The sequence below is a fragment of the Taurulus bubalis genome (assembly GCF_910589615.1).
Source record: "Taurulus bubalis genome assembly, chromosome: 19".
NCBI classification, from domain to species: Eukaryota; Metazoa; Chordata; class Actinopteri; order Perciformes; family Cottidae; genus Taurulus; species Taurulus bubalis.
The window spans coordinates 10,458,644-10,485,290 of NC_136607.1; the positions used below are offsets into that span (position 1 = coordinate 10,458,644).

Genomic DNA, 26,647 nt, shown 5'->3' on the forward strand with positions numbered 1-26,647 from the left:
AGAACTGCCCGCTTCAGAGATCACCCTTCAGCGGCAAAGTCCAGGGTCAAAGTGCAGAGTAATATTGACTCTGCTTTTTAAAGCCCCAGGAGTAGCTGAAAATATGTTTCAACCCATTTAAAGACAATTCTTAAATGCTAAATTGCTAGGAGCCTGTGTTGTGTGCACACAAATCAAGTTTCTATCAGGTATTGTTCATCAGGTATCTGGTCATTACCTCAATAATACAATTATTTATGACCCCTAACTGACAGAAACAATCAGTAATTTATTTTAGAAACGAATATTATATATATATAATATATATTGAATATTACATTCTTTACAAGCACTTTAGCAGCCTGTTTATCGTTAAACTTTAGTTTGCAGGCAGTTGGCCAGTGATCCTATGCATCGCCTACTTACAAACTGATTTTGAACCAAGGATTTCTTTTGTGGAGCATGACTGACATTTACAGCTTTTTGCTTGTTTCAAAAATGTGTAGAAATTTTACAAAAACTATGTTTTATATTATATTATCTGAGCTGATCCATTTCTACTTTTACTTTCTACATAATTACATTGCTAGGAAACAGCTTGGGCCCACGTTTAATCCACTAGACATTAGTTCACACTGCAACAGTCCTTTTAATGAATTATGTTTAAAAAATAAAATGTAAAAAAAATAGCACTTTTATTTCTACGAGAATATAGTTTTGTTCCAGATGTGACACTTCATGGAGGAAAAGTCCCACTGTATTTTATCACATGAAACAACCTTGATTCTTACCGACATGAGGCGCTTGTACTCGTCCAGCCTCTGCTTGTTGGAGGCAATGAAGAGTCCTCCGTTCTGAATCCAGCCGGTGTGAAGACCCGTCTCCTCCTCCAGGTCTTTGCTGATCACATTCCTGGTGTGGGCCAGGAGCTCTACCTCCACATCACTGGGACGGAGCTGCCACAGCAGGCCTAGTGAACACACACACATGATGGCAGATCAAGAAAATAGGCATGTTCAGTGTGCAGGTTGACATACAACATACAACTGTGAGCATGTTATCTGCAGAAACACAGGAGATATGGAGCACTCTTTATTCTCCATGTTCTATACGGTTTGTTACCTGCGGTGTGCCAGGTGGTGCCAGCAGTCAGCCGGTCTCTCTCTAGCAGAACTACGTTGGTCATGCCCATTTTAGCCAGGTGGTAGATGGTCTGACAGCCCAGACTGCCTCCTCCGATCACCACCACATCCGCTGATCTGAGGCAGGGAGCAGACAACTACAGGTGAGCTGAGAACATGGCTTTCAAAGTGGAATAAGGGCGATGCCACGTAAAACTCAAACCAGCAACACTAATCTAAACCAAGTCAAAAACTAAAAGTGATTTGAGTTAAATAAAGGTAAAGTTATACACTCTTCTTGTTGAGTTACATGAGAAGACTGACACCACACTTGGGTCTTTCAGCTGAATAGGAAGCTACACCCCGCAGCCGATGAGTTTAGCTTAGCATAAAAAGTGGAAACGGGGAAACGGCTAACCACTCTTACCATAGGTAACAAAATCTACCTACAAGCTCTTGACAGGCATCAATTGCTTTTTCTACTAACACCAAAAAAGGCAGTGCAAAAACAACTGTTTCAGTTTTATTGGGAATTATGTAATGCAAGCCATAATGTATTGATCCATTGCACAACACCTCAACTTACCCAGGTGTGTGCTTATTCTTCATGCTAAATCATCTGATCGTGTTGTAATAATTGAAACAGAAGCTTAAACTGCAAAAGCTACTGGAAGTCAACAGTCACTTTGAGTGCACTCAATACAGTTAACACCCTCCACCCACTCAGCCAACCTAGGTAAAGGTTTAGTGGGTCCAGAGGAGGCTCCATCCTTTTGTTGGAGCGTCTTCTCGTAGGGAACACTTTTTTCCTTGGTGGGCTCAGAGCTGTAGGACCGAGCGGTAGTCCGGCACAAGGGAGAGAGAGGAGGCCGCAATGCCGACACCACGCGGCGAACTGCACACCCAAGGAAGGCCATGGCCCCTGTGATCAGTCAGTGAGACACAAAGAGGCAGAGTGATGCTCTAGAAACAATGTGGACTGTCTTTATGCAGCATATTCAAGGCCATAGTAAAGTTATGTATAATACAACTTTGTTCAAACTTATTTACAGAAAAAGCATTTCTCAACGTGAAGGCTACATAAGGTACACGCTATATTCTGTATGAGTAAGACATATTAAGATGTCACACTATTTATAGTTAATAAATATGCAAAAACAAGTTGATGTACCATTTCATCAAATTGCATTGTGTATTATTGTCCATACAATATGATGGAAAGGTTCAAGCAGTCAAGTGAAAATGCTGCTTAGAGATACGGTTGTCAAACTCCAGTTCCAATCAGCAAACGCTGAAAACAGAGATCAAGGTTCACTGTGTCGTCGTGTATTATATATTATAGTTTAAGCTGCAACTTTAACAAGATCAATTAATGAGAAAAACGTTCAATAAGGTAATATCTGCGTGCAATGCTTTCCGCCATAACATTACAGAACTGAGATACAAACTTGGAACATAACACAACAACATTAGTGCCACAACGCTAATGCTAGAACTAATAATGATGTATCTTCTATGTGATCTGCCGCAGATGCAAGGCACTTTGATCTTTGTCCTTTTTTTTGCCTTGTCTTGTACTGACTAAACCTATCTTCCCATTGTTTAACAAAAAATGTGAGTAACCGGTTTTACATCAGCTTACACGCAAGTGCTTATTAATCAGGTGTTATTGATTTGAACAAAATATCAGCAGGCTGCTGCTGCTTTGGTGCAGAAGTTTGTTGTTGATGTTGTCTCGTTTTTAGAATAGACGCAGTAGGGTCAATATCCCTATAAAGTACCTTTGGTGTCCTCATCAGAATCACTCCGTATTATGAAAATGCAGCAGAATAATGAAACTCTAAGGTGTTTTTATAAATAGCCAAACATTTACACACATATCAATACAATGTTAAGTTTCTTGAAATGTGTTTCCTTCATTTTATACTCTTTTGTTTCATTGGCTTTACGTGCTTTTGGCATGTCCCACACACTGCTCTGCTAACTACAGTGTGTGTAATAGATGGTTAAATTATATTAAATCCCCCAAAAAAGTATATGGTTGTATTGTCCACAACAAGTTATTTGATAAAAATGAGTCATTTTGATCATGTATATTCTATTTTCATAATCATATTGAACATGTTTCACATGTCCCTGATACTGCTGTCCACCCTGTCATTATGGGGTAACTTCCCCTTTAAGAAAACCTCTGATGTTTTCAGTGACATTACTACCGCCAATGTGTCTTTCTTCACTGGAGGCTGAAACAGTGGCATGTTGCAGACTAAGTATTTACACTTGTACATCGTAGTTTTCATCATATTATGTGTGCAGTGTTATGTTGTCAAGCTTATCATGTCCACTCTGTCATAGTGAAATATCAATTAATATAAAAACCTTTCAGAAATTCTAAACCTATTTGTTAAACAGTACACAGTCATCTTGCTAACTGAATCATGTTGCTAACTGAAGGTCCACCATATTCTCATTACATGCTAACATTAGCCAACAATGTCAACTCAAAGTTGGATGGGTGGACATTATTTGCATAATTTCATTTTATCCAAATATTTTCCCCATCAAATAAAATATATTATTGAGAAAGGGACTAAATATCGCTCTGAAAATGTACATTTTATAATCACTATGTAATTACAATGTATTTACTCTACTTTGCAGAGTTTGGCTGTATTTGGATGTTTGCATGTACATTGATTACATGCAGTTCATTTATAAAAAGGTGTGGGAGCTTGACCAACATGCATTTCTAACAGCATAACATCTACTTAATACAATGCATATGAAGTTCAATGGAAAATCTTAGCTTTTTGGGGGGGAAAGTAGCGTTATTATCACATTAGCACATCAGCGTAACTTAACCCATTGAACAGACACCATGCATTCGCCTTTAAACGCCACGTCCTAGATATAACAACATGCCTGAGCGGATGCACGTTGTACCGTGTCGTAAACGCCGCGACGTCGAGCCTCGACCACAATACACGACTTTACCTAAACCAGTAGTTTCCACCGTGCAGAAACTTTGTTGCACAGCAGCAGTTCGGTCTCCACATGCACACTTACACTCGGTTCCGCCTTGTAGCGACCGTCCCAGAAAACACGCTCGATGCGAGATCTAAAAAAAAAAAAAAAAAGGTGAAGAAAACAAAAATATTTGTTTGCAGAAATACGGGATTGGAGTCACGAAAACTAAATGTCCGAGTACTTGTTTATGTCGGAGACAACCCGCGTGTTAAAGTGTGGTCGTGGGGCTGCCGCCTAGCAGCTGTCAAACTGGATCCAAGTGATCTCGCCTCGGGCTTGTGGACGAGACCAGGAGGCAGCCACCGAGGGGAGTGTTGTCAGAGCAGATAGACAGCTTCCAGCCCAATCACAACTTCAAGCCCGCCCTATTCAATACAATAAACCCAAATCACAACCAGAAATACGTGGAAAACTGTAAAACCACGAGCAATAGAAAACACAGCATAGGCACACAAATCGTATATGCATCAAATCACCAAAGATAAAGTGTTCGAAAAATACCCAACCCACAAAGAGCAACAGACAACCACACAAGTTCACATAGTAATAATGATGACGTCAAGGTACTGTAAGGACAAAAAGCTGCGGGTCAAGTCAGTTTCCAAAACTTTCCAATAAGTCACATAATTAGTTACATCTTGTTGGATCCATTGCTACCTGTGGTGTGCAAACCAGATGCAGATGTAGTCATATTTGTTTGAAAACGTGTGTAAAGGTGTGTGTGTGTGTGTGTGTGTGTGTGTGTGTGTGTGTGTGTGTGTGTGTGTGTGTGTGTGTGTGTGTGTGTGTGTGTGTGTGTGGCATTGCATTAAATCCTTTATTCTTTTTATATCTGCCCTGTAAAGCACTTTTTTGATTATTATCATTATTATTATTATTGTCAACCACAACAGATATATACAGTGAACAGTGCAGGGCACAGTGGCCTGGCCACTCAGACCCAACTTCAGCAGTTGGGTCTGAGTGGCTGTATGCATGGATTGGGCCCATGCTGAGAGCACATCACATCCCTAACAGCCTTCTCATCATGTTTACCCACAGCAAAGCCCATTAGAAGACAAAGCACGTACAAAATAGTAAGAGTATAGTTATCTGGATGTAACTCCAAATACATGAGCACACTTAGCTCTCTAACTGCATGCAGCTGGCCCCTGTTGTAAGTTGCTGACCTCAAAAGGGAGCAGATGGTTGTGCCGCTATTTTACAGATCGGGTAAGCCAGTAGCGAAGCTCGTTAGAGGGCTATGAAAATACTCATAGATCTGGTGTTACATCCAAGTAACTCATATTTACGTGAGATAAGAATGTAAATCCCCTGGAATGTTCAGCACAAAAACAACGCCATAGGAGAACGGCAAGACGTTATAGTTGTTAGTTTTATTTATATTAAATTATATAAACTGTGTGTTGGGGGATGTCAATGTAGCAGCTGTTGTTGAGAGATCAAACCAAGCAGGAGTGGAACATACGATCTTCATAAGACATCATATATGAAGAGTTTGTATGTGTGAGACATTGAATACCCTCCCTGTCTCAGCACCTGAACATTATGTAACAGTGTGCCCTGTAGCACTGAGCCACATGCAATGATCTGCCTGTAAAATTGACCTTGTGATTGCTCAACTTCAAGCCAGCAGCCAATAAGGCGCTGAGGTTGGGTTCCCTCCTGTGAGAGGAGGTTCTCTCCTGTTCATACAGCCTGCAGCAGGAGAGCTTTAAGAGCGGCAGCCAATCGTTCTGTTTTTATCTATGTGTGCGTCTATGTGTGTGCGTCTATGTGTGTGTGTGTGTGTGTGTATGTGTGTGTGTGTGTGTGTTCTGTCTGTCTACACCAACATTTGACCCTTCTTGTCTTCTCCAAAACCCTTTCATGTAGTTGAATAACCAAGTTTCCGAACTAGTAATTAAGTTCATGTACACACACGCACACGTGCACACACACACCTTTACATGTGTATACATGTGCAAGTGTGTGTGCAATGCTTATACAAACAGTAAGCCTATCTTATGTATGCTGTGACCTATCTTCAGCTACATTTCATTCATTCTGATCTATGAGGATCAGTTCCAGAGGGAAATAAGGCCACATACACCAGATGATCCTATATTACATAAGTCAAATGTATGTATGTAGTACAGTTGTATGTGTAGGGGTAAATGTGTGTGCTTACTTGCAGCCTTGTGTCTGTGCCAAGTGTGTGTGTGTGTGTCTCTGTGTGTATACAAATAAAAATGATTGGCAGAAATTTTGTTTTATGTTAATATCAGTGAATTAAGAGTTATAACGATTGTCACTTATGAGAGCATATGAATGAAACAATAACTGTGCAAGTGGTTTCCATTTGGGTATGTTCTTTGAGTCAACAAAAAAAACAGAACCATCTTGTGGTGGATTTTTGTCAGTACAACAGCTGGAAGTACCTTTTTTCATTTTTTTTCAAATTACCATATATTTAGATACTTGCGTCCACAGAAAGTTGGGTTTATTAACTAATACAAAACTCACAATCACAACCACAATGACAACAACTATTTACATCAGAAAAGCCTGCTGTACAATTGTCCTCACATCCTGTTTTATAACATCTGAATAAAAATGTATTGCTTAAGACACAAACACATGAAAGCTTTTGTCAGAAAAGATCATTTGCTTGCTTTACATCATGTCTTGTGCATCAACTGTACCAAGAAACACGCGACAAATAAATTAAGACATATTAAAAACCATATCGAGCAAAATTACTTGCTCGATAAAGGGTAAAGGAAAAGATACACTTATAACAGAAAATAGATGTATAAAAATCAGACCATTATACATGCTTTTCAAAGCTAAAGAATATAACATGTTTAGTATAACTGATCATCATCATTTAAATCCACGAGGGGCATCAGAATGACATCATCAGGTACTTGCATTGTACAAATGTCCAAACATTCCTAAACTGAAGGATCCCAGTGACACAAAAAGGATATTTAAGGCTGTGTTTTAATAGATTACAGTTTCTACGGAATTGTTTTGCTTGAAAACAGGGTCAAAAACAATAAATAAACTGGGACACTTTTGGAATGTTTACTTTGTGGGAAATGTTCTACGTATCTTTTACAGACTTTTTGATTTTTAACATAAGATATAGCAAAGCAAAGCAGCTGGTTCTCCCCAAAAAAGTAGTAGCTGCAGCAAAAGGAATTCACATCTCAACATTCATGATTAGTTTTATGCAACTATTTTCAAAGATTACATGTTTATTTCAAAAGCTGTGTTCTAAAGTAATCACAATATATGATAAAACATGACTAGTGTACACTGAGACATATTTTTTGAAATGTTATAATGCTGAGAATATATACTCTCAACTGGAACCTGCATTTTGTTTCTGATCATACTGTTGATTTAATTGACATTATATGAACCAATTTTCAAATATTTTGTCATGTTTACTGGTTTTAAAGACACTTAAAAGTAATGTCAGATAAGCATTAGTTGGAGTGAATATTGTGTGGTTTTAGCTCAAGAATAATAGATTATATAATATAATTTCTGGGTTTATATAAATACAGTTTGATACCTCCAAAAACATACAATTAAAAAACCAGAGTGGAAACAATGACCTGGTTGAGAATTGAGAATTGCTAAATAAATAATATACAAACTCGAAACCAATTTCTGTGGCTTAATGTGAAAGATATTAAATCACAGCCACAGAGGAAAAGGTATTCTATTATGAATGAATTACTTCATATATATCAAAACACTCAAATGCAAACATCCAATTTGTTTGTTTCACTAACAAAATACTTCCTTAATACAATCTAGTACCACTGAAACAGTCTTATACAGTCCCTAGAAACCATGAGGTATTTCAGCTTGAAAACTGTCATAGAAACCAATGGAATGAATCAGGGTCCGTATAGTTTTGGGTTGAATACAAGCGTCTCTCTTAATGGAAAACATGCACAAATGGAGAAAGCGATAGGCAGACAGATGTACCAAGAAAGGGGGAAAAAAGATATAATATCAATAACAATAGCAGACTTTTGTCCAGACTTGCCAGCCGCTACTGGACTTTCGGTCAGCGCTCAAAAGATTAACAAATAAATGTTCCTGTAAAGTCACTCTCCTTTTAAATGCTGTCTAATTAACATTATAGACATGCAATCATCACTAGCACTCAAGCCAACACAAGCATACATAAAAAAAACAAAAAACAACATCAGCCATACAAACTGTATAAACTTTCATAATAAAAAAATTCTGAATTAAAGAAAAAATAAGTCTGAGGGTGGTATTAAAAGACATTTCTTTCCAAACAGCCTCAATAAACACTGTCCCTTATGTTGCTTTCCACCCAAAATATCCTCGTATGCCATACTCTTGCTGACATGCCTTGAAATGTCCAGTATAAATGACCCTGAGCATGTCAGTGGTGTGACACAAGAGTGGGCCGAAAATAAAGTCTGAGAACACTTTCTCTCCTCAGCATCTGTCTCTCTGACCTCGTGGCCTTTTGACCTGCAGGTTCTGCACAGCTACGTCTGCTCCGGACTAAAGTTCATCCTTGTAGGCAGCTGACAGCATGTCGGTCGGCGGCGCGCCCCCTTTCAGGGTCTTGTGGGAACCCCTCCAATCGGTGCGTACGGCGTCATCGTCCCACAGAGTCGACGTCTCCGTGTCGCTCACCCACTGGGGATCGCCGGCGTAGTGGCACGGCTGGACCACAAGGGGGAGTGTACTGAAGGCGTGTAAATTCCTGGTGGGGAAATGGGACTTGTAGTCCTTACTGCAAAGAGAGAACAGTGATAGAGATTATAGAGATTTGACTTGGTTCGTTCAAGATTTTAAAATATATCACAAAAGATATATGTCTTGGATCAGAGATATAACATTAGTACACTAATAATATTAATGCACATTTTTATTGTTAATCCATATTGCTGATATTTTGTGATTTACTTTGAATTCACAGATTTGACAAGAGATGGAGACAGAGGCTGCTTTTCAAAGACAGTTCAGTTGCTCTTAGCATGAAGGGCGACAGCAGGACCGATGTGTGGTGTGCGGTCGCTCTGCATTCTTTGCGGACTAGTCAAGCATATCGAATTAGAATCACAGAGGTGAGAGAGAATAGAGAAAGTGGGTTGGCTATAAGCCAGTTTTCCACACATGATAGAGCACACAGACACTGCCAAGCCTTCTGGGTTGCAGGTCCCTCAGTCCAAGGTGCATTTCATCTCTCACAGTCAGGACCCCATATGTGTATCAGTTAGTCTGCTAGATCACAACTGTGGGACGATGAGAAAAGTCGTTTGAGGGAGATTAGGGTTAGAAATTGGGTCAGGGCTGCTAAGAGGTGCAGACAATGAATACAAAAATAAATAAATAAAGAGATTTTTGAGGTGAAGTGTATACTTTATAAAGAAAAGAGCGTATTGAACATTTTTTGACTGGTGAGGACCTAAATGTTGTTGGTGTTTTAAGACATCCTTAGTTGGACCACGTGTGAAGCCAGCATGATTAAAACAAAGTGAACAAGAGTCTACAGCCACGCTAGCAGCTCAGTGAGGCTGCACTTTGGCAAAGTGGGGCTTTAAGTCAAATGCTAACGTTGGGATGCTAACATGTGACGATGACAATGCTAATATTCTAATGTTTAGCAGGTATAATGTTTACCATGCTAGCAGTCTTAGTTTTGGACGTTAGCAAGCAAACATTTGCTAAATCAGCAATAAACTGATGATGTCATTAGTTTGGCTAATATGGGATTTTGATGGAAAGTATTGAACAAACGAACATTTTAATGGCGCTAATTATTTTTTTTCTGAATGTCGGTACCAGTTCATGGCAATCCGTCCAATTGGCCGAGTGAAAATGTGAAAATGGTAGTGCCAGAGGAAAAAAGTAATTGGGATTCATCCTCATACTTTCATCCATCCTGATCCTAATCTTAGATATTTCAGTCTGGATCACAGTAGTGGACGGACTGTCAGACCTGACGACATTAACACCCTTCAAGCCAGACCAATAGCGTGGCTAAACAAAGCAGAGCACAAGTCTGCCACAGACACATCTGCATCCCCTCTGGCTCTTAAAGGATATCTGGCAACTACGCTGTGTCTAAAAAACGTAGCAATCCACTTTGCCCAGATTCAAGGCAATCATTCTCAGGAAGAAATGTTGCCATGAAACCTGCACATCATAAAGAGAAAAAAGGTTCACAAGGCTGTAAGACCCCCTTTGAAATGTGGTGTTCTAATTCAGCTCGACAAGCACTATTAAACTGACAAGAATAGAAAGTGTGGCCAAAACTGACTTTTTACGAAGAAACCACAGACTTCCCTATACTTCTTTAATCTACTACCTCCACAAAACATATATAGCATGTATGCAAGTTTAGGCAACTACGGGAAGAATGTTTGTGGCAATTATGAAGTCAGTTTTAGATTTATAGGTCTGGCAGGGAGGTGGTAGAGTGATGAAAAACAAGTTTTATAATCAAAGTCACTGAATGTGAAAAAGATTGATACAAACAAACAACAACTAAATCATTTCTCCAACATGTTCATCAAGATTAAAACAAGAAAAGTGCAAGGTGTGGGCTATTAAGGTGTATTCAGTGCTGTCATACATACTTGGGATGTTTGTCATACATGATGGGGAGGAATTCATCAACAGGAAGCATCTTGGACAGCGGCTCAGCGTTGAGCAGTTTTTGGGCTCCCTGCAGGGAGATGGCATAGGACAGAGTCCAATACGAGTAGTCGGCCGTTACCAAGTTGTGAACGTTCTCCACCGCCTCTTCCTTTCCAGGATTCAGCTGCTTCCTGCCAAAGTATCTGCAGCACCATTAAGCCATGGTGAGAAAAAAAAGAGGAAGAAGGATGAACAAAAAACAACAACGGTGAAGAAGAAATGAGGCAATGTCTAAAACATCCGAGTCCAGAAATCTGCTGCAATGCTGCTTTGTTGCCACGTGTTGGAAATCATTTTGGAAGTCTGTTTTTCTGCAGCATGTTTTCTGCATGTGTGGCTAACCATTTTCAGAAAGTCACGCAAACACAATTACACACAAAAAAAGAAGCTAGTACATTTTGTATCTTCCTGCTGATAGTTTCAAAATGCCTTCACTGTGGGTCTGAAGTTTTGTCTAATCATTTCAGTGTGATTTTAATTGAAAACATTTGCTTCGATGTCCTGCAGAGACCTTAATCGCAGACACACATACACACAAATGAGTGATGTGCAACGCATTCCTGGATGTGAATTCTGACCCCATTCCTCCACACACGCACACACAACATACTTTTGAGCAAACTGTATTAACTCAACCTAAACCTCATCCATCCCTGCTCAAAATAAGGAATGTGTGAATAAAAAGGCGTCCCTCTTACATGATGTCCCAGTCCAGCTCCTCCTGCTTCACCTCCTCCATCAGTCTGAGGACTCGTCGTTTGAAGTTGGCCTGGAAACGAACGTCGTCTTCAAGGACCAGCGCCATGCCCATATTCAAGTCCACCATCTGGAAAAACATCGGTTTCAGAAAGACCAAGAGATGGAGAAGGAATACAAAAAAAACTAAACTCAGTAGAAGTTGCTCCCGTAGCTGTGTTTAAGTGGTCGGAATACTAGAAAAGTACAGTAAAGTCCATATATATATAGTATGCTTGTGTTCTTTTTTAGGTCCATTCCCAAGTTGGAAAAACCCATGTTGGAACAAAACATTTTCTTTCATCTTCTTATTTATAATAGCAAAGAGAAAATTACAAAAAATCTAACTAGTTATTAGTTAAATTGCTAATGATCTACATGGCAACATTCAGAGTTCTTTGAATTTCAGTCATTTATTTAGAATTGATCTATACTTGAAAATGTTAGCAATTGCAGTGAATGCAATTTAAAAAGATTTGGACGGCTTTGTATGTGTTAAACAGGTCCAAAGTAAAATACTTCTATCTAATCCCAACTCTTGATCAGAACGCCGTCATTCATCCTCTATATTACATAACCTGTATTGATCTCACCGTCAGTCATATCAACAAAGACTTCCATTTATAATGTGTGTGTTTCCTCACCTCCTTCCAGATGAAGTAGTGGCTGAGGAAGCAGCCCACCTCTCCTTTGGTCAGAGTGCGTCCAGAGAACGGGTCATAGTAGCCTGGCAGCAGGTCAACACCCAGGATCTTAATGTCACTGCTGTTCAGTGCACTGCACACACACACGCACACACACACGCACACATACACACACACAGGTGTTATAGTAATTATATTCCCATGAAGGCAAGGGGGCAAGAGTAAGGGGGAAAGGGCCATGTCCATGAAACCTCAGATTAAGGAGAAATAACTTTTAACCTTGCACAGATAACTGAATGGCCATAATAAAGAGGACATTCACAATGTTTATCAAATATCAGAATATTATCAGACCCAATGCCATGGATTTAACAAAACCATGTGTTGATTGAAAAGTACATTTCTGGAAGGAAATATCTTTCCTGCTCAACAACCATTCTCCAATCGTCATTTTATGTCGGTATCTCTTTGTTCGATATGGATTTTTTCTCTTTCAATATCAGCCAGTTGAGTGGTCTTGCTGTATTCAGTCTTTCCCTGAACGTGTACTCACTTCCCATCCACGGCGTCTACCACCTTGACGTCAATCTCTAGCTCATTCAGAGAGAACAGCATCCGGTCTCTACGGTCAGTTCGTCGTCGCAGATTAATCAGATATATCTGAGGAGAGGAGGACAGCTAGATATTTAACTGTGTATCACTACTGAAATGGATATCATTAACTCCCTGACTTCTTTAGACAAGTCTGTACTAAACTAAATGTATTTCTGTAATAACGTGCTTCATGCCTACTCTGAATGATGAACACAGCCTAAAAGGACTAAAGCATGTTCCTTCACACTCTCAGTATTTCATAGCCCATTGTGTGAGTTCTAAACACCAGGATTTTGATGAATAGCTTCCAGGAATTAGTGTACTTATGTTATAAATTCCATGAACAAATGTTTCTTGTTATAATCCTTTTAGATTAAAAAGTTGAGAAATTAAGGCACAATGCTTTTTCCACAGATGCTGAAACTACCATGTTGGTTGAAAAGAAAAATGTGATACGCAATATAAATATTCATATATCAGTGTCCCTAAAACATGGCTGCTTCTACCAGAAAAAACAATGAGGGGACACTTACCTCATCAAAGCCCATGAGGTCTCTCTGTTTGGGGAACATATAGACGTATCGTGAGAGGCGCATTGGAGGACCGTCAACTGTTACAAAAAATAATAAGAGAATAATGTAACATAACAAATCTGAACCAACACAACATACTGTATCTGTTTGCTTGATCTGTACTCCCTGTCAGTATCTGTCTTAATTAATATTAATAGTGAATACAATCTGCTCTTACTCATGGACTCAAGGTGGACATGGACAAAGTTGAGGCGATCATCTTCCAAGGTGTGTTGAGGTTTGGCCGGGACGTTCAGGTAGCCGTAGCGCTCCTTGTTACACAGATACATCTGTACCTCTGCGTGGCAGCAAAGATCAATCAATCAATACATTAAGTAATTGATGAGGCATTATTTTTGTACCATCCAAGATGCCCCTATAATATATATAATTCTACAGTGAAGTAAGTATGTTTGTGGATTTGATTACAAAAACATAACCACAAACCAGCGCTAACCAACCTGCAGCCCGGCAGGAGAAGGCGAACACGATGATGTCGTCGTACGGCCACGAGTAGTCCTTGTGAGGTGGGAAGAAGGCCAGTTTCGTCATGCCTTCCTTCCTTAAATCCAGCAGCATGGTGGAGTGGATCATGGGCACAGGGTAGCAGCCCAGTCTGTGCCGATGGCGGGTGGGGAAGTACTCTGCCGTTCGGCGGTAATATCCCTGAAAAGAGAGAGATGGTGTCAGATAACCAGGGATCTTGACATTTTGTTATTTTTGTATGCTGCTCATATGTCCAACTCAACAGCAATGAGTATATGATCGATCACTATCAAGTCTACACTCACCTGTGGGGTGATACCGCACCAGTAGTTGGAGTACGCTCCCTGAGAGTCTAGCATGGGAGCAATGGCTGACTTGTTCTCTGCCATCATCAGGTTGAGGGTTTCAGGGTTGGTGAGGATATTGTCTGTGTCAATGTACTGAAATATGGACGCAGAGGAGACCGGGGAAAGATGGGAAACAAGGAGAGAGATTGTAGAGTCACGTCTCTGTAACCGGAGAAACTTCTTCTTGGATGAAATAACAGCAGCAAAGAGGGAACAAATCTCATCAGATACATCAATGGATGGAGCTGATTTGAATCTTACACTGCTGCCACAAGAAAATGTATCTTATTATGTACCAGGATGTAATCGGCCCAGCGTTTCCTGGCAAAGTTGAGCGCTGCCTGCTTCAGCTTCATCACATACTCATATCTGCTATTGGGCCAATGCTTAGGCCCCGACTCTCCTGCGTAGGACCTAAAACAGAGAGTTATAAGAAGGACACGAAAGTATATTATTGTACTGATTTGGCATTTTCTCATATCTCATAATTTACGACTAACTGAATTAGGTTGAATTTCCAATATATGATAACCACTTTATATGTCTATTCACAGCTTAAAATACAGCTCGGCTGACAGTTTCTAGAGTTTAGTGACTGTCAGCCGATTAGTATGATTGGCATGCGCACATAATTTCCACTGATGGCCTCTTCAGCTCAGACAGATGTCCACACAGTCAAGGCGTAAAGACAAGCAGAGGCGTGCTGCATCATTCCTTATTATGCAAAGTGAAAAGGTGTGTTATACTCAGGCAACAAAGTGGATCCACTAAGGCTAATAGTTGCACGCCAGAGGTTGTAAAAAGGTGAGTTTATGTTGCTTCGGACAGTAAGATTAGCTGAGATCAACACGTGACTGACAGGATGTTCGCTTATCCAGGTCCCTGCTGTGAATATAGTATAATACATTCATAAAGTTGGACTCACGTGGGCTGGTCCATTGGTCTCCACTCTACATAATGGTAGGATTTCTGCATGTAGGTGAGCCACTCCTTCAGTATGGCGGTGGTGTTGTCGGTGTTGTGATCCGTGGCGGCCCTGAAGAGCACAGAGAATGCAGGTTGTGAGAGTGAAGAGCTGATGTGTTTCAAATGCAGGTTTATTAAAGAGAGAAGGAATCCCGACACATCTTTAAGACATATCAATAATAACTTGTCTCATCTCTGTGATCGAGTCACGGTTTTCTTTTTCTGGTACATTTTTAAACACATTCTTGATCCGGTGGAACAGCCTATAGCTACCATGTTATTGCATCATGATATTCCTATCAACTATGCTTTGGTTCTTTTTTTTTCCTTTTATTGACCCTTTTTTTCAGAAAGCCTTTTGTAGAAGAGAAGCCGCCACAGTATCTCTAGGTATGGCAGGCCATTTTGGGCCCAAAATGTTAATCATTTTGGAGAATGTCTCTGTTGCAATAATGGATACAGGATTTTGGCATCACCGAGAATTATTATGATCAGTCAGGTATGTCATTTGCTGGATAAGCCGAAAACAGATACACTTGTCTTGTTATTAACAACTTCTCAATTGATTTTTAGAAAATGTTCTTTATTACAGTATTGATATTGTGCTATAAAATGACCCATACTGTGACAGAAGATTTATTTTTAGTGTGGAAAGTATACTTCAATATCCTGCACGCACGCACACACACACACACACACACACACACACACACACACACACACACACACACACACACACACACACCCACACACTGCTGTGAACACAATACAACTATACAAAGTGCATATCACACATTGAACGTTAGTACGTGGCCATATAGTGTGTCATACGATTATCAATATGCAACCCAGCAACAGATACTCTCTCTTATTATATCCACTTTTATCAAATCAAACTATAAATGTACGAGCAGAATGGGTTTTAAATGAGGTAATGGTCACTTTACGACACATAAACTACATTGAAGTACTCCACAGAGGCGTTTACTGCTTAAAACCCCTTCGAGGAGAGTTCAGTTTATGGGGTTTAATCACTCATGTTCGTCATATTTGCATTAAAATGAGCGCAAAGAAAGGGTATCAGGTACAAGCAGCTCTACAGAGAGAACACACGGATGCGGTCCACAGTAGGAAGTGAGTGCGGGGAGTGAAAGGCGCAGAGGGAGGAGGGTCGCGACGCGGCTGTTTTCTCAAACTAATCAAAGCCATTGACCTATTAACGGCGGCTAGTCGGCTAACACAGAGCCCCTAGTCTCCACACGGCCCCGGTGCATGCAGCAGCAGAACCCACCACACGGAGACGCGGTCTTTGGGGTAGTTGAGTCTCTCCAGAGCCCCGAGGTAGTACGGCAGGGAGTGAGCGGTGTTTCTGGCTAAGATAGCGATAACCACCGTAGGAGGCTGAATCTTCGACTCCTCCGGAAACATTTCCTCCGAAAAGTAGCCCTCGGCGAGGAAAACCAAGGCCCCGACAGATAAAAAGTGCAGTAACATGGTGAAAGCCGCTCCGGTGTTCCAGCACAGCACGTCGCCGGTGGACGCGTCAGCAGTCCAAGGAGAGAAAAGGAGGGTTTTCCTAAATCTTTTTACAGCCCCCCGCCTCCCTAAGTTAGTGTACAAGCTTGCTCGCTTTTTCCAAGATCACATCCAGAGAGAGCCAACATTACAACTTCCGCTTCAGATCTGTAGCGCAAGAAAAGTGTGACACCGTTATTCAGAGAGGAAGGTGTGATTTGGCCACATTGTAAATCTCACTGATGAAATATACACTATGACGTAAGGCAGTTAACATCCAGTCAGACACACTTTTACATCAGTTTTGCTTAGTGATTCCTTCATCTGTCAAATAACAAAACAAAAATGCAGTCATAACAATTTTAAGAGATACTATGTCGTTACTTTGTTTAAACCAACTGCAGCTCTTTTCTCTATGTTACATCTTTTGCATAACATTTGAATCAACAGATAACTTATACACATTTAGAGGCAGTGTTGCTCTATAATTTATATAGCCTACACATTATACATGACTATTTACTTGTATGTGATATAGTTGGTGAGAGAGATATTAGATAAAGTGGATGAACATCCTCAGGTAAATGGTGGTTTCTGGTGTGTTACTATTGGCTGCAGTTTCAGGGATTGGCCAGCAGAGGGAGGTTTTGATCCAATAGATTAAGGTCCATTACTCAGGCTGAGTGTCTGTCTGAGGTCAGATCTGATGGGTTTCTTTGGCTAATAGGGGAATGTAACTCATTGCATTTTCTCAAATAATCATTAATATTTCTGGAGTTACAAGTATTTCACACAAGTATTGTTATGCCGCCTTACATATATTTGGAAACAATAAGTAAGAGTATGATTGTAACTTACAACACATGATCAATTTACAAAATAGGATGCATTGTTGCAAGTTAAAGTACACAACAGTGCATGCAGTATGAAGTGGTTAAAATGGCTTGCACCCTCATAATAATGTAACATTTGCATTCTTCATAATGACGACATTTAATGCTTCAAGTTCATTTTCTTGAAAATACTATTTGTACACTGTGGTGCTGCTTAAAGGTGAAGTGTGTAAGATCTGGCCACCTGCTCCAAAGAAATAGAAGGCAGCATTTCACCTCTACTACTGGGACCATACAACCTTATAAACTAAAACGTTTATGGCCTGCTGTGTGTCAAAAGCCACTCTGAGATCTCAAAGAAACAACACAGAGGTTGTTGATGCTTATTGACTACCTCACACTCTCTGTGGGGAACACACACGTGTGACACAATTTAGCATGGCAATTAGGAAAGGTACTTTCAAAAGAAAAGACAACCTGAGAAAGGATCTGAGTGTTTGTGAAGGTGGGGTTGGGTGTTGGGATGCCACAGGGGCAGGAGGGCTTCATGGCGGTTTGATCAGTGAAACAAAGAATGTGTAACAACCAATGGGATCTGTGTTCAAGCTCATTCTTCAAATTTAAATAAGGAAGACTCCAAACAGAGCTACGAGGGGGGCAGATCACTGAGTCAGTGGAGCAGTTCTTCACAACAACATTCAAACATTTCTAGTATTTCAACATTTAAAATACAACTTGTAGTTTTTCATTAATAAAAGGCTCAGTTTCAAAAGGTTTAAACAGGTGAGGCCAGAGCATTTAAACAGGTGTATTGTCTTCATGTGTGTTGGGTCACTTACTGATGGAACAAGGTCAACAGTAAAGGAACATCCAACCAGAGATGAACAGTACTGTGGATGTAGCTTCCATTACTCACTGAAATGAATAGTCAGTACAAAGGTCAACAGATTCTCTTATGTAATAGTCATCTCTATGCGGTCATACCTATGTGCTTGCATCTGGGGCACACAAGACAACACGTGTTGCTGCAGTGGACCACCTTGAACCTCCTCAATGACCCCTGGAGGCCCCCCTGTGGCCCTTTTTGAAAAACTCATTTGACAGTTGTGGTTGAGATTGTTTTCAAAAGAAATAAAAAAATACGTGAACCCCGTCCATCCCAGGTGACATCAGGAACATTTGAATAATAGAGAACATTGTCACAAATGATTTTACAAGGTGCCACATCCCTATTTTTGTAAATAATGTTCGTTAGGGATTAGACATTAGAAACAATCTAAATTATAGAAACAATGTCCAATAATGTACAATCAAGCTACAAGTGTATGCACGCACATACAATACATCTTGTGTGAGAAGAAGAAAGCTTGAATATATATTGGAGCAGTTTGGGGGGGAAATACAAAAAACTATTTTCAAGGAAAAGATGATAAAAAATGATATTTTAACTGGGCGTTTTAGAGTGATACACTTTTACCTGAGAATTAAGGAAAGCCAAATCTGTAATGAATTTAAAAATGCAAATAATTTAGTACTAATGCTCGGCACTCGAGTGAAAATTCAAGATCAGAAGATTAGGTTGACTGTGAAAACGAGCCAAAAGAGGAGGGATGGAAGCAGGAGAAAGAGAATGAGTGTGATGGAAAGAATGGTGAAGAAACGAGGAGAGGCATGAAGACATAAATGTGGGTGGAAAATAATCAGCAAAGTGGTATATAATGAATTTTGACTCCCCTGGCGGGCTCTCTGAATAAACGTAGGCAGTCATGGCTGACAATAGCAAGGTTGGGTTAAAGGGCTCGTTTTTGTAGACAGGTCAGCGGGGTTGAGGGTCAAATCTCTCCTATTCATGACACCCCAAGTGTTGCCACACTCACACACAAACACACGCACACACATGCGTATGTCAGGGGCACTTTCCCAGCGTCAGTTATGGAGGCAGATCTGGGAAAGTTCAACCTTGGGTGTACTAACTTTTCACTGCGAGGTCAAGGGTGAAGATGCCGTTTGTTTGTGTGGGGGTGTGTGTGTGATTTAAAGACAGAGGGAGAAAGAAAGGGGAAATCTCCATTGTTTTGACCATATTGCGAAAAAGAGATTGGGAAAAAATGAAAAGAGGATAAACGGCAGATATTGAGGCTTACACTTGTCACCCAAATGACAAAAACTCTGATTGTATCACTTGTCTCTAATGGTATTCAGTTTGGGTTTTATTTGTGCAGGTTTTGAAATATCAAGCCCTGAGATTTCTGCCTCCTTCCCAATACAATAGAGGTGAATATAATTTGGAAAAGTGTCTTCAGGGACAATTCTCCACTCATCCTGGATCATCCAGAGTCCTTGCTGTGACGAAATAGTGAAGTGAAAACTTAAAAACAACATGTTCTGCTAATTATCCTGAGGAGCAATAACAATGATTCTGGAAAGAGAGGTTGCTGCTGACTTATTGAATTGCTGGGAATACCATGAATACAATTCCATTCACCGGCATTGTACTGGAGTGGCAACAGCAATCTAAATAATAAATATATTCGAAATTCAAGCAAAATAAACAAAAACTATCTCCATGATTCTACTAATAGAAGTGGGTAAATGTTATTTATTTTGGAGCTACTCGTGCATGTGTGCCCACACATGTAGATGCCACCAATCTCTCTTGTGTCAGGCGGGAGGTGAGAGAATGAGTCATGCTGTAGGTGAGGATGTGTCAGAGTGAAAGTGCTTCTGTCTTCGTGTGTTGGGACCAGCGGCAGCTATAGGCAGCGGAGAGTCGTGACATTCTCACAAGCTTCCGGGACCTTTATTGCTGTGGCAATAATCAATAGCGTTCCCACAGAGACGTCTTTTGGCTGGGCGGGTCAATACCTGTCACTCAGGGCCGGAGCCGTGGCACACACCCTCTTACTCAGCAGCTACAGATGCCTCCCTCTGTCTGCTCTCTCATGTCAACTTAGTATCTCAGGACATTTCCACAATTTAAGGAGTCACATGTTTTATCTCAACTCATGTCAAATTGAGTGAGAAAATCCATATGGACTGAAGATGCTTTTGATTATTGTTTTTGAATACTCCATATCTCCAAAACCCAGTGGTGTTAACAAAGATATAAAACTAAGAGAACCAGCAGGTCTTCACATTTGAGAAGAATGAATTAGACAAGTGATTATCTGCATTTTTATCAATAAATGTTCTTTGTCAGTCCACTAATTGGTTAATCTTTTCAGCACTAAACGCAGCTGTTTTCTGCTGGTTCATGAAATTCTAACCACTTTACAACTAATATTATGTCCTCAATATTTCATGGCTGTTTCTGTGCCAATATTTAAACCACAACTACTGAACCTTCCAGAAGACATCATGATCCTGGTCATGAATAGTGTTTACCCCAGGTGGCTAATATTGCTGTTTGACTCAAGTGCTTAATTAAGTCAAAACAGCAATAAACATCACAGGTAAAGAAAAAAGACCTGTGCACGCCAAGTCTTTACACAATACTTAGTCAGCACAAATAAACTGATGCTCAGACTGAATGCTCTGGCGATGCCTGAAATAATGAGATTATGAGGTCAGGTATCTTCTCCCATGAATATGAAACAATTTATATATAATTAAAAAAAGCCTGAGCCTTGTCTGGTGGAAAGTGAAGTAGAGGTTGTGAACAAATAAAATCTCTGGCTAATGAGATGTTTGGACGTTCTCTTCAGATCATCTTCTCCCTTTACGATGTTTGTTCGAGTCAATTTAGAGATTTCCCGTTGCTGAGGCATGAATCAGGAATTCCATCTTTTTTAACTTTAAAAAAAACCTCCCAGAAATCTCAATATTGCACATTTAGTCAAAGGCAGGTTCCCCTTTGTATCTCTTAGTTCTGCAAACACCGACACACGATAACAAATTACAGGATATTTGTGAACCCTCTGGAGCCCTGTGATCTCTCCAAAGTAATGGTGAGATTAGTGGAGACTTCTCTGCTTCTCATCTTCTCTGTTACTCCCTGGATGACGCTGTCCGTCGCCTTGTTGCCAAGCAACAGCGCAGCCACTGTCAAAGAATTCTGGGGGATGTTTAGGCAGCGGCATGCTTGGGGGGAAGGAGTGTGTGTGTGTGTGTGTGTGTGTGTGTGTGTGTGTGTGTGTGTGTGTGTGTGTGTGTGTGTGTGTGTGTGGTGGTAGAGGAGAAGCAGCAGTGTGTACTGGTCGGAGTCAAGAGGAGCAGGACACACTCAGTTGTGCATTTATATGAGACTTTCCTTTTAATCTTTTAATCTCAGCTATTATGCCACTTGGTGATTTGTCAAGATCTATTTTACAAACCTTCTTTTCGTCAGTGTGACACCGAACACATCCGGATCTCTGATGAATTCACTTTTCTTCGCGCCAAGAAATACTTGGGGTTCGCATGTATTTGATGTTTGCAGTGGTCACAAGGTCAAATTCTTGACCCCCCCACCCCTAACAAAACAGTGAGGCAATCTCCTGCCAGTTACAATGGATAGTAAAATAACTAGGGAACTCAGACAATATTTAGCCCAGACGCAAAATGTAAGCCTGAAAGTAAATAAATGTGCCAAAAGAAAAAAAGTGCATGTTTATATGAGACGGTCTGACACAGAAAGAGCGCATAATGAAAGCTAGACTGTCTCTCTTGTGTCTCATAGCCTAAAGATGTCTCTGTCTCTATAATTGGCTTCCTGAATTTGCTCTCTCGCTCTCTTACATTTTCTCCACAAACTTTTGCGAGCTGCCAGTACAAATTAATCACTTTCAACATGGCTGCTGAATGGTATTAGTGTAGTGCTGCTGTGATAACAATCTTTTCAGAGAATACAGTAGCAGGTACATAGGGATGGACGTGTGTTTTTCCACTGAGCCTGTTCAGAAGCTCTCCTTCCAATTGACCTCTTTGTCCTTTTGACTGTCCTAGCTTGCCCCAGAACATGCTTCCCACTATACATTTCATTGACATTCGCTGCCACAGCATTGCCTCTCTCTCTGACCGCTCTCCTCCGCTCTTCTTCCTCTATAGCCGTGCCCTAGCAGCAGGGAGGAGATGCCTTCACCAGAGGAGGTTTATTTTGAGGATTCCCCTGTTCCCTTTGTCCTCGCTCTCCTCTCCGTCTCTTGGCGGGATGGTTTCATGGCCCACCCCGCCGTCTGGGCCTCCTTCTCTCCTGCCAGGCCTTTTAGCCAGCGGGTTAAACATTGATTTGTGAATGGAGGGAGGCTCAGTGGCCCCTGCGTGGAGTGCAGCGGTCCCCTACTGTTTCTGTGTGTACACACACACACCCCTACTATACACCACCAAGGCTAACACCCATCATGAAAGCTACTGAGCGCAATTAATTTGATACGATTTTTTTTATTTATTTAGTCAGACAATTTGCAAATTCAGCAGCGTTTCTTGTCACCAATTGAAGCCAAATACACACAACTTTAGAGAACTAAAGGAAAACCATTTTGAAGGGACAAAGTGCTTTATGCTCTTAAAACGATCAAATTCACCAAACAAAGCTAATCTTTCTAACATTTTAAAGTTTTGCTGTTTGAAAAAAAGATCTTATCCACAAACAGAAAAAAGTACTGCAACTGATCTCACACTTCATGCCTCACTTGTTGAGCTACTAAGTTGTTTTCCACACATAATTATGCAACATTGTTAAATCAATAACAACAAAAAACATTGCAGGTGTCTTTTTGATCTTAACATATACATTCAATGTATATTCAAAACTAAAATGCATGTTTGCACTGCGGTGCTGGAACACAGTTAGAACTGAGAGTGTTACAGCTCTTTGGAGCCATAACCCAGAGGATGTCAAGGTGAGAGTGGAAGGGGACCCTCTTGACTTCTTACTGGGTTTCCCGCCTTTGGAAGAGCCCCGGCATGAAAAGGCAAAGAGAGGGAGAGAGAGGGGATTGGAGATGGAGGGGTTTGCTTTTCACCACTCAAAAAAAAAAAAGAGCAATGAATGAGTGACTGGCTGAGTGAATGAGAGGCGGGACAAGCTGAGAGGGGCTCTGGCCCTGCGGATCAGTGGAGGTTAACTCGGCTTCTTCAGAAGGATGAAAAGGGGAGAGAAAAAACGGATTGAGCTTTAAAGAGGAGGATCCCCTGCGCCCGGGGCGGGATCAGACAGGATGATTTATTAGACAGAGAGAGAGAGAGAGAGAGAGAGAGAGAGAGAGAGAAAAGAGAGAGAGAGGGGAGGTCGTGTTTGTAAGCATCAAAAAGCTGCAGAGCAAACGCAGCATTCCAAACTGCTGATATGCGCGACATGAGGATGCATGCGCTCGATTCAGATTCCAGAGAGAAAGAGACACGAGCCCGACACCTCTCACCTCGTGACTCATCCTAATATGTTTATACAAAACCATTTTACGCGTGAACATTTTTCACAGCTGCTTAAAAAAATGCACACGGGCATACAAACAGAAAACGCTCCGCAGAGCTTTTTCATTTATTTTGTTTTTCATGCTTGTAAAAAAAACAATACTTAAACTGATCTCATTAGTCACAGTGTTCACGGTTAACCAGGTGCGCCCGAGGGACAACATATGCAACCCTGGCGTTTTAAAAATAAATAAAAGATCACCTGCACAAGTGCAACATAATAGGAGTTTATAGTGCAATGCAACGCTACACTAAATAACCGTTGCCATTTGGATTCCATCTTCCTGTATATGAACTTTGCTGTATAAAAACATATGTGTAATGCGGCCTCTGTAGCCTCTTCAATCGTCTGTCACATGAGCATCATATAATCGACTAATTTTCTGCCACTCCGGACAGCACTTGCCTCAGAGGCCTACAGTAAAGCTGCCCTTTCTGCAGCAGAATGGCTGCATGGCACTGAAGGCACCGCTTTATGTCCAAGTGCCTGGTTACAGCGTTGCACTAGTTTGCTCACACAAGACCAACACTACACGTCATGCAGTGCGCTCAGAGAGTAAACAGTGTCGGGATTGTAATCTCTTTTTGGGTAGAAAATAGGGCTGTTGTGTCTTTAAGAGGGGCTGCTGGTCCCTCATCGCAGCTGCTGCGTGTGTGCGCGCGTGTGTGTAAGTGTGTGTGTGTGTGTGTGTGTGTGTGTGTGTGTGTGTGTGTGTGTGTGTGTGTGTGTGTGTGTGCGTGTGCGTGTGTGTGTGTGACAGAGGACAGCGGAGATTCATTACTTAAGCAGTACAATGGACATTTATCACCCCGTGGTGTTATTCAAATTCAGTACCAAGCGAGGACCTTCTCCACTCCTCTCTCCGCCTCGCGTCGCAGCCGCAGCGTGTATTGTTGGAGCAGCGTAAAGAAGAAGCCAGGAGGGCAGAGAGACATCCATCCAGTCAGCCAGGGAGACCCGTAAAGGAAGGATGGGAGGAAGGAAGCAGCGTCTGACCGGAGTGTATACGAAGCCCGCTGCTCTGCCTCTTTTTGTCACCATCCGACGCTGCTCGCTGCATGGGGCTTTCGGACGCACGTCGAGGGATCTGAACCAAGGACGCACCAACGGGAACTAAGGGGTTTCCTTTTTTTCATATTTCGATTTCATCAACCACTATAAAACACCAGAGGAAAGAACGCAAACGCTCCAAGTGCCTTTCTTCAAATAGGAGGGGATCTTTTTTAACTGTAACATCCGTGGAAAGCCATTGTGCATCTTGAGGCACCAGAACTGAACATTCTTTCCCGAAATCGATGACAGTACACACAGGTGCAGAAATGGCTTTTTTCCCCCGACGTTCTCACCTCGGACTTTAAATTGAAATGAAGTCCAATTCAGATGTTTGATTCCTGTGTTTATTCGCCTTCTTTGAGGCACTTTAAAAGTGTGATTCTCTGGTGAACCAAAGGAGATGACATTTTACTTCAAGATGCAATGTCCATTCAGCCATCTTAAGGGCCCAGAGATCTGGACAGACTTGGGGTTAACTTTATAGCAACCAGTGTAGAGACACGGCCACGTAACAGCAATAAGAGAAAGTATAGGGAATAGGATTTCAAACTGCAGCAGAAAAGTCACAAAGTGATTGTGGCAACAATGCCTCTAGCATTATCAAACAAATGCAAAAAAAGAATAGAGTATAGACTTGTTTTTTCCTGTGTGTCAGTACAACAGAGGGGATCAGCTTCTCAATACGATAATGTGCTCAAGAAAATGATTTTCATCGCACCAAAAATGTCTTAAAGGTTTAGTTTTCTGCTGAAACCGCTCAGACTTGGAAATGCACAGTGAGATCTCTTTCAAGAGGCCGAATCCGGGGCAATGCTGAGCAGCGAGGATGTCACATATAATGCACAGGGCTGCAACTCCCTACATCTTGGAGGAAAAAAAGGGAGAGAAAACAGGTTTTTAGTGTCAGTCGCAGCCAATACTGTCAAAGGGCATCATTTAGGCAGCCGTGGCAGGTGCAGCCATAGCCAGGCCAATACAACAACTACCCCGGGCACACTTGTGATTTAAATAATCAAATGCTTAATTTCGTCTTTTTTAATCTTTGGCAGAGGGCAGACTGAGTCTTTAGCGGCTGATTGTCCAAACGCAATTCTTGAGTAAACTCAAATTCAACCGCAAGAATTGTGTATGGACATCTGTTGCTGCAGACTCACATTCATCACTGCTGGCTTTGGCCAGACGCCACATCCAGAATGTAGGCCTCCGGAGCACAAAGAAGGCTCCAGAGCGCTCTTTGGGCTCGGCTTGTGTTGTAACTGTATCATTTCAGGTAAGATACACACCGCATTTGTGTTACGGAGGAAGCAGACGCGGGACTGGACCAATAAAGTGGAGGAAACCTTATTCTCGTGTTTGTGTTTTTCGAGATGCGCGTTGTGGTTTTGGCCCGATTGGTGTTTACACTTTGTCGAAGATCTAATCAAGAGTGTTTGTTTTAAATGGCACATATCGACTGGAAGCATCGATGTATCGACTGTGTTTGGCAAATAGTGGAACGCAGGGAGTTGAGTGCTGGCAGAGTGAGGCCTGCATGCAGCACAGGCGCACGTGAGATGAGCTATAAGAAAAAACTGGATCATCAGATACATGAAGTCATGAACGAGGAGAATACAAATACATGAACGAGAGATTTAAAATAGAAAGAAATGTCAAAAGCTACATTTGAGGGAAAAAATAGCTTCTCTGAGGATTCCATA

The 26,647-nt window shown here is 41.2% G+C and overlaps 2 protein-coding genes across 2 annotated transcripts in view; both read right to left on the minus strand.

The window, feature by feature from the left end:
• Positions 1-2,017, minus strand: part of sardh (sarcosine dehydrogenase) — a gene marked incomplete at its 5' end in the record, with an annotated part of 33,475 nt that extends 31,458 nt beyond the window's left edge. Inside the window, 3 exons of the mRNA XM_079235573.1 lie at positions 771-949; positions 1,102-1,238; positions 1,833-2,017. Of these exons, the coding sequence (XP_079091699.1) occupies positions 771-949; positions 1,102-1,238; positions 1,833-2,017 (501 nt within the window). The remainder of the gene's footprint in view (positions 1-770; positions 950-1,101; positions 1,239-1,832) is intronic.
• Positions 2,018-8,582: 6,565 nt separating this feature from the next.
• Positions 8,583-16,652, minus strand: cercam (cerebral endothelial cell adhesion molecule; the record flags this gene model as incomplete). The annotated part of the gene is made up of 12 exons (XM_079235633.1): positions 8,583-8,904; positions 10,754-10,957; positions 11,513-11,640; positions 12,194-12,326; positions 12,747-12,853; positions 13,321-13,397; positions 13,538-13,657; positions 13,821-14,025; positions 14,151-14,285; positions 14,489-14,606; positions 15,118-15,228; positions 16,450-16,652. The coding sequence occupies 12 exons, from the start codon at positions 16,650-16,652 to the stop codon at positions 8,670-8,672; spliced, it is 1,776 nt and encodes a 591-aa protein (XP_079091759.1). The 3' UTR covers positions 8,583-8,669.
• Positions 16,653-26,647: the final 9,995 nt, after the last annotated feature.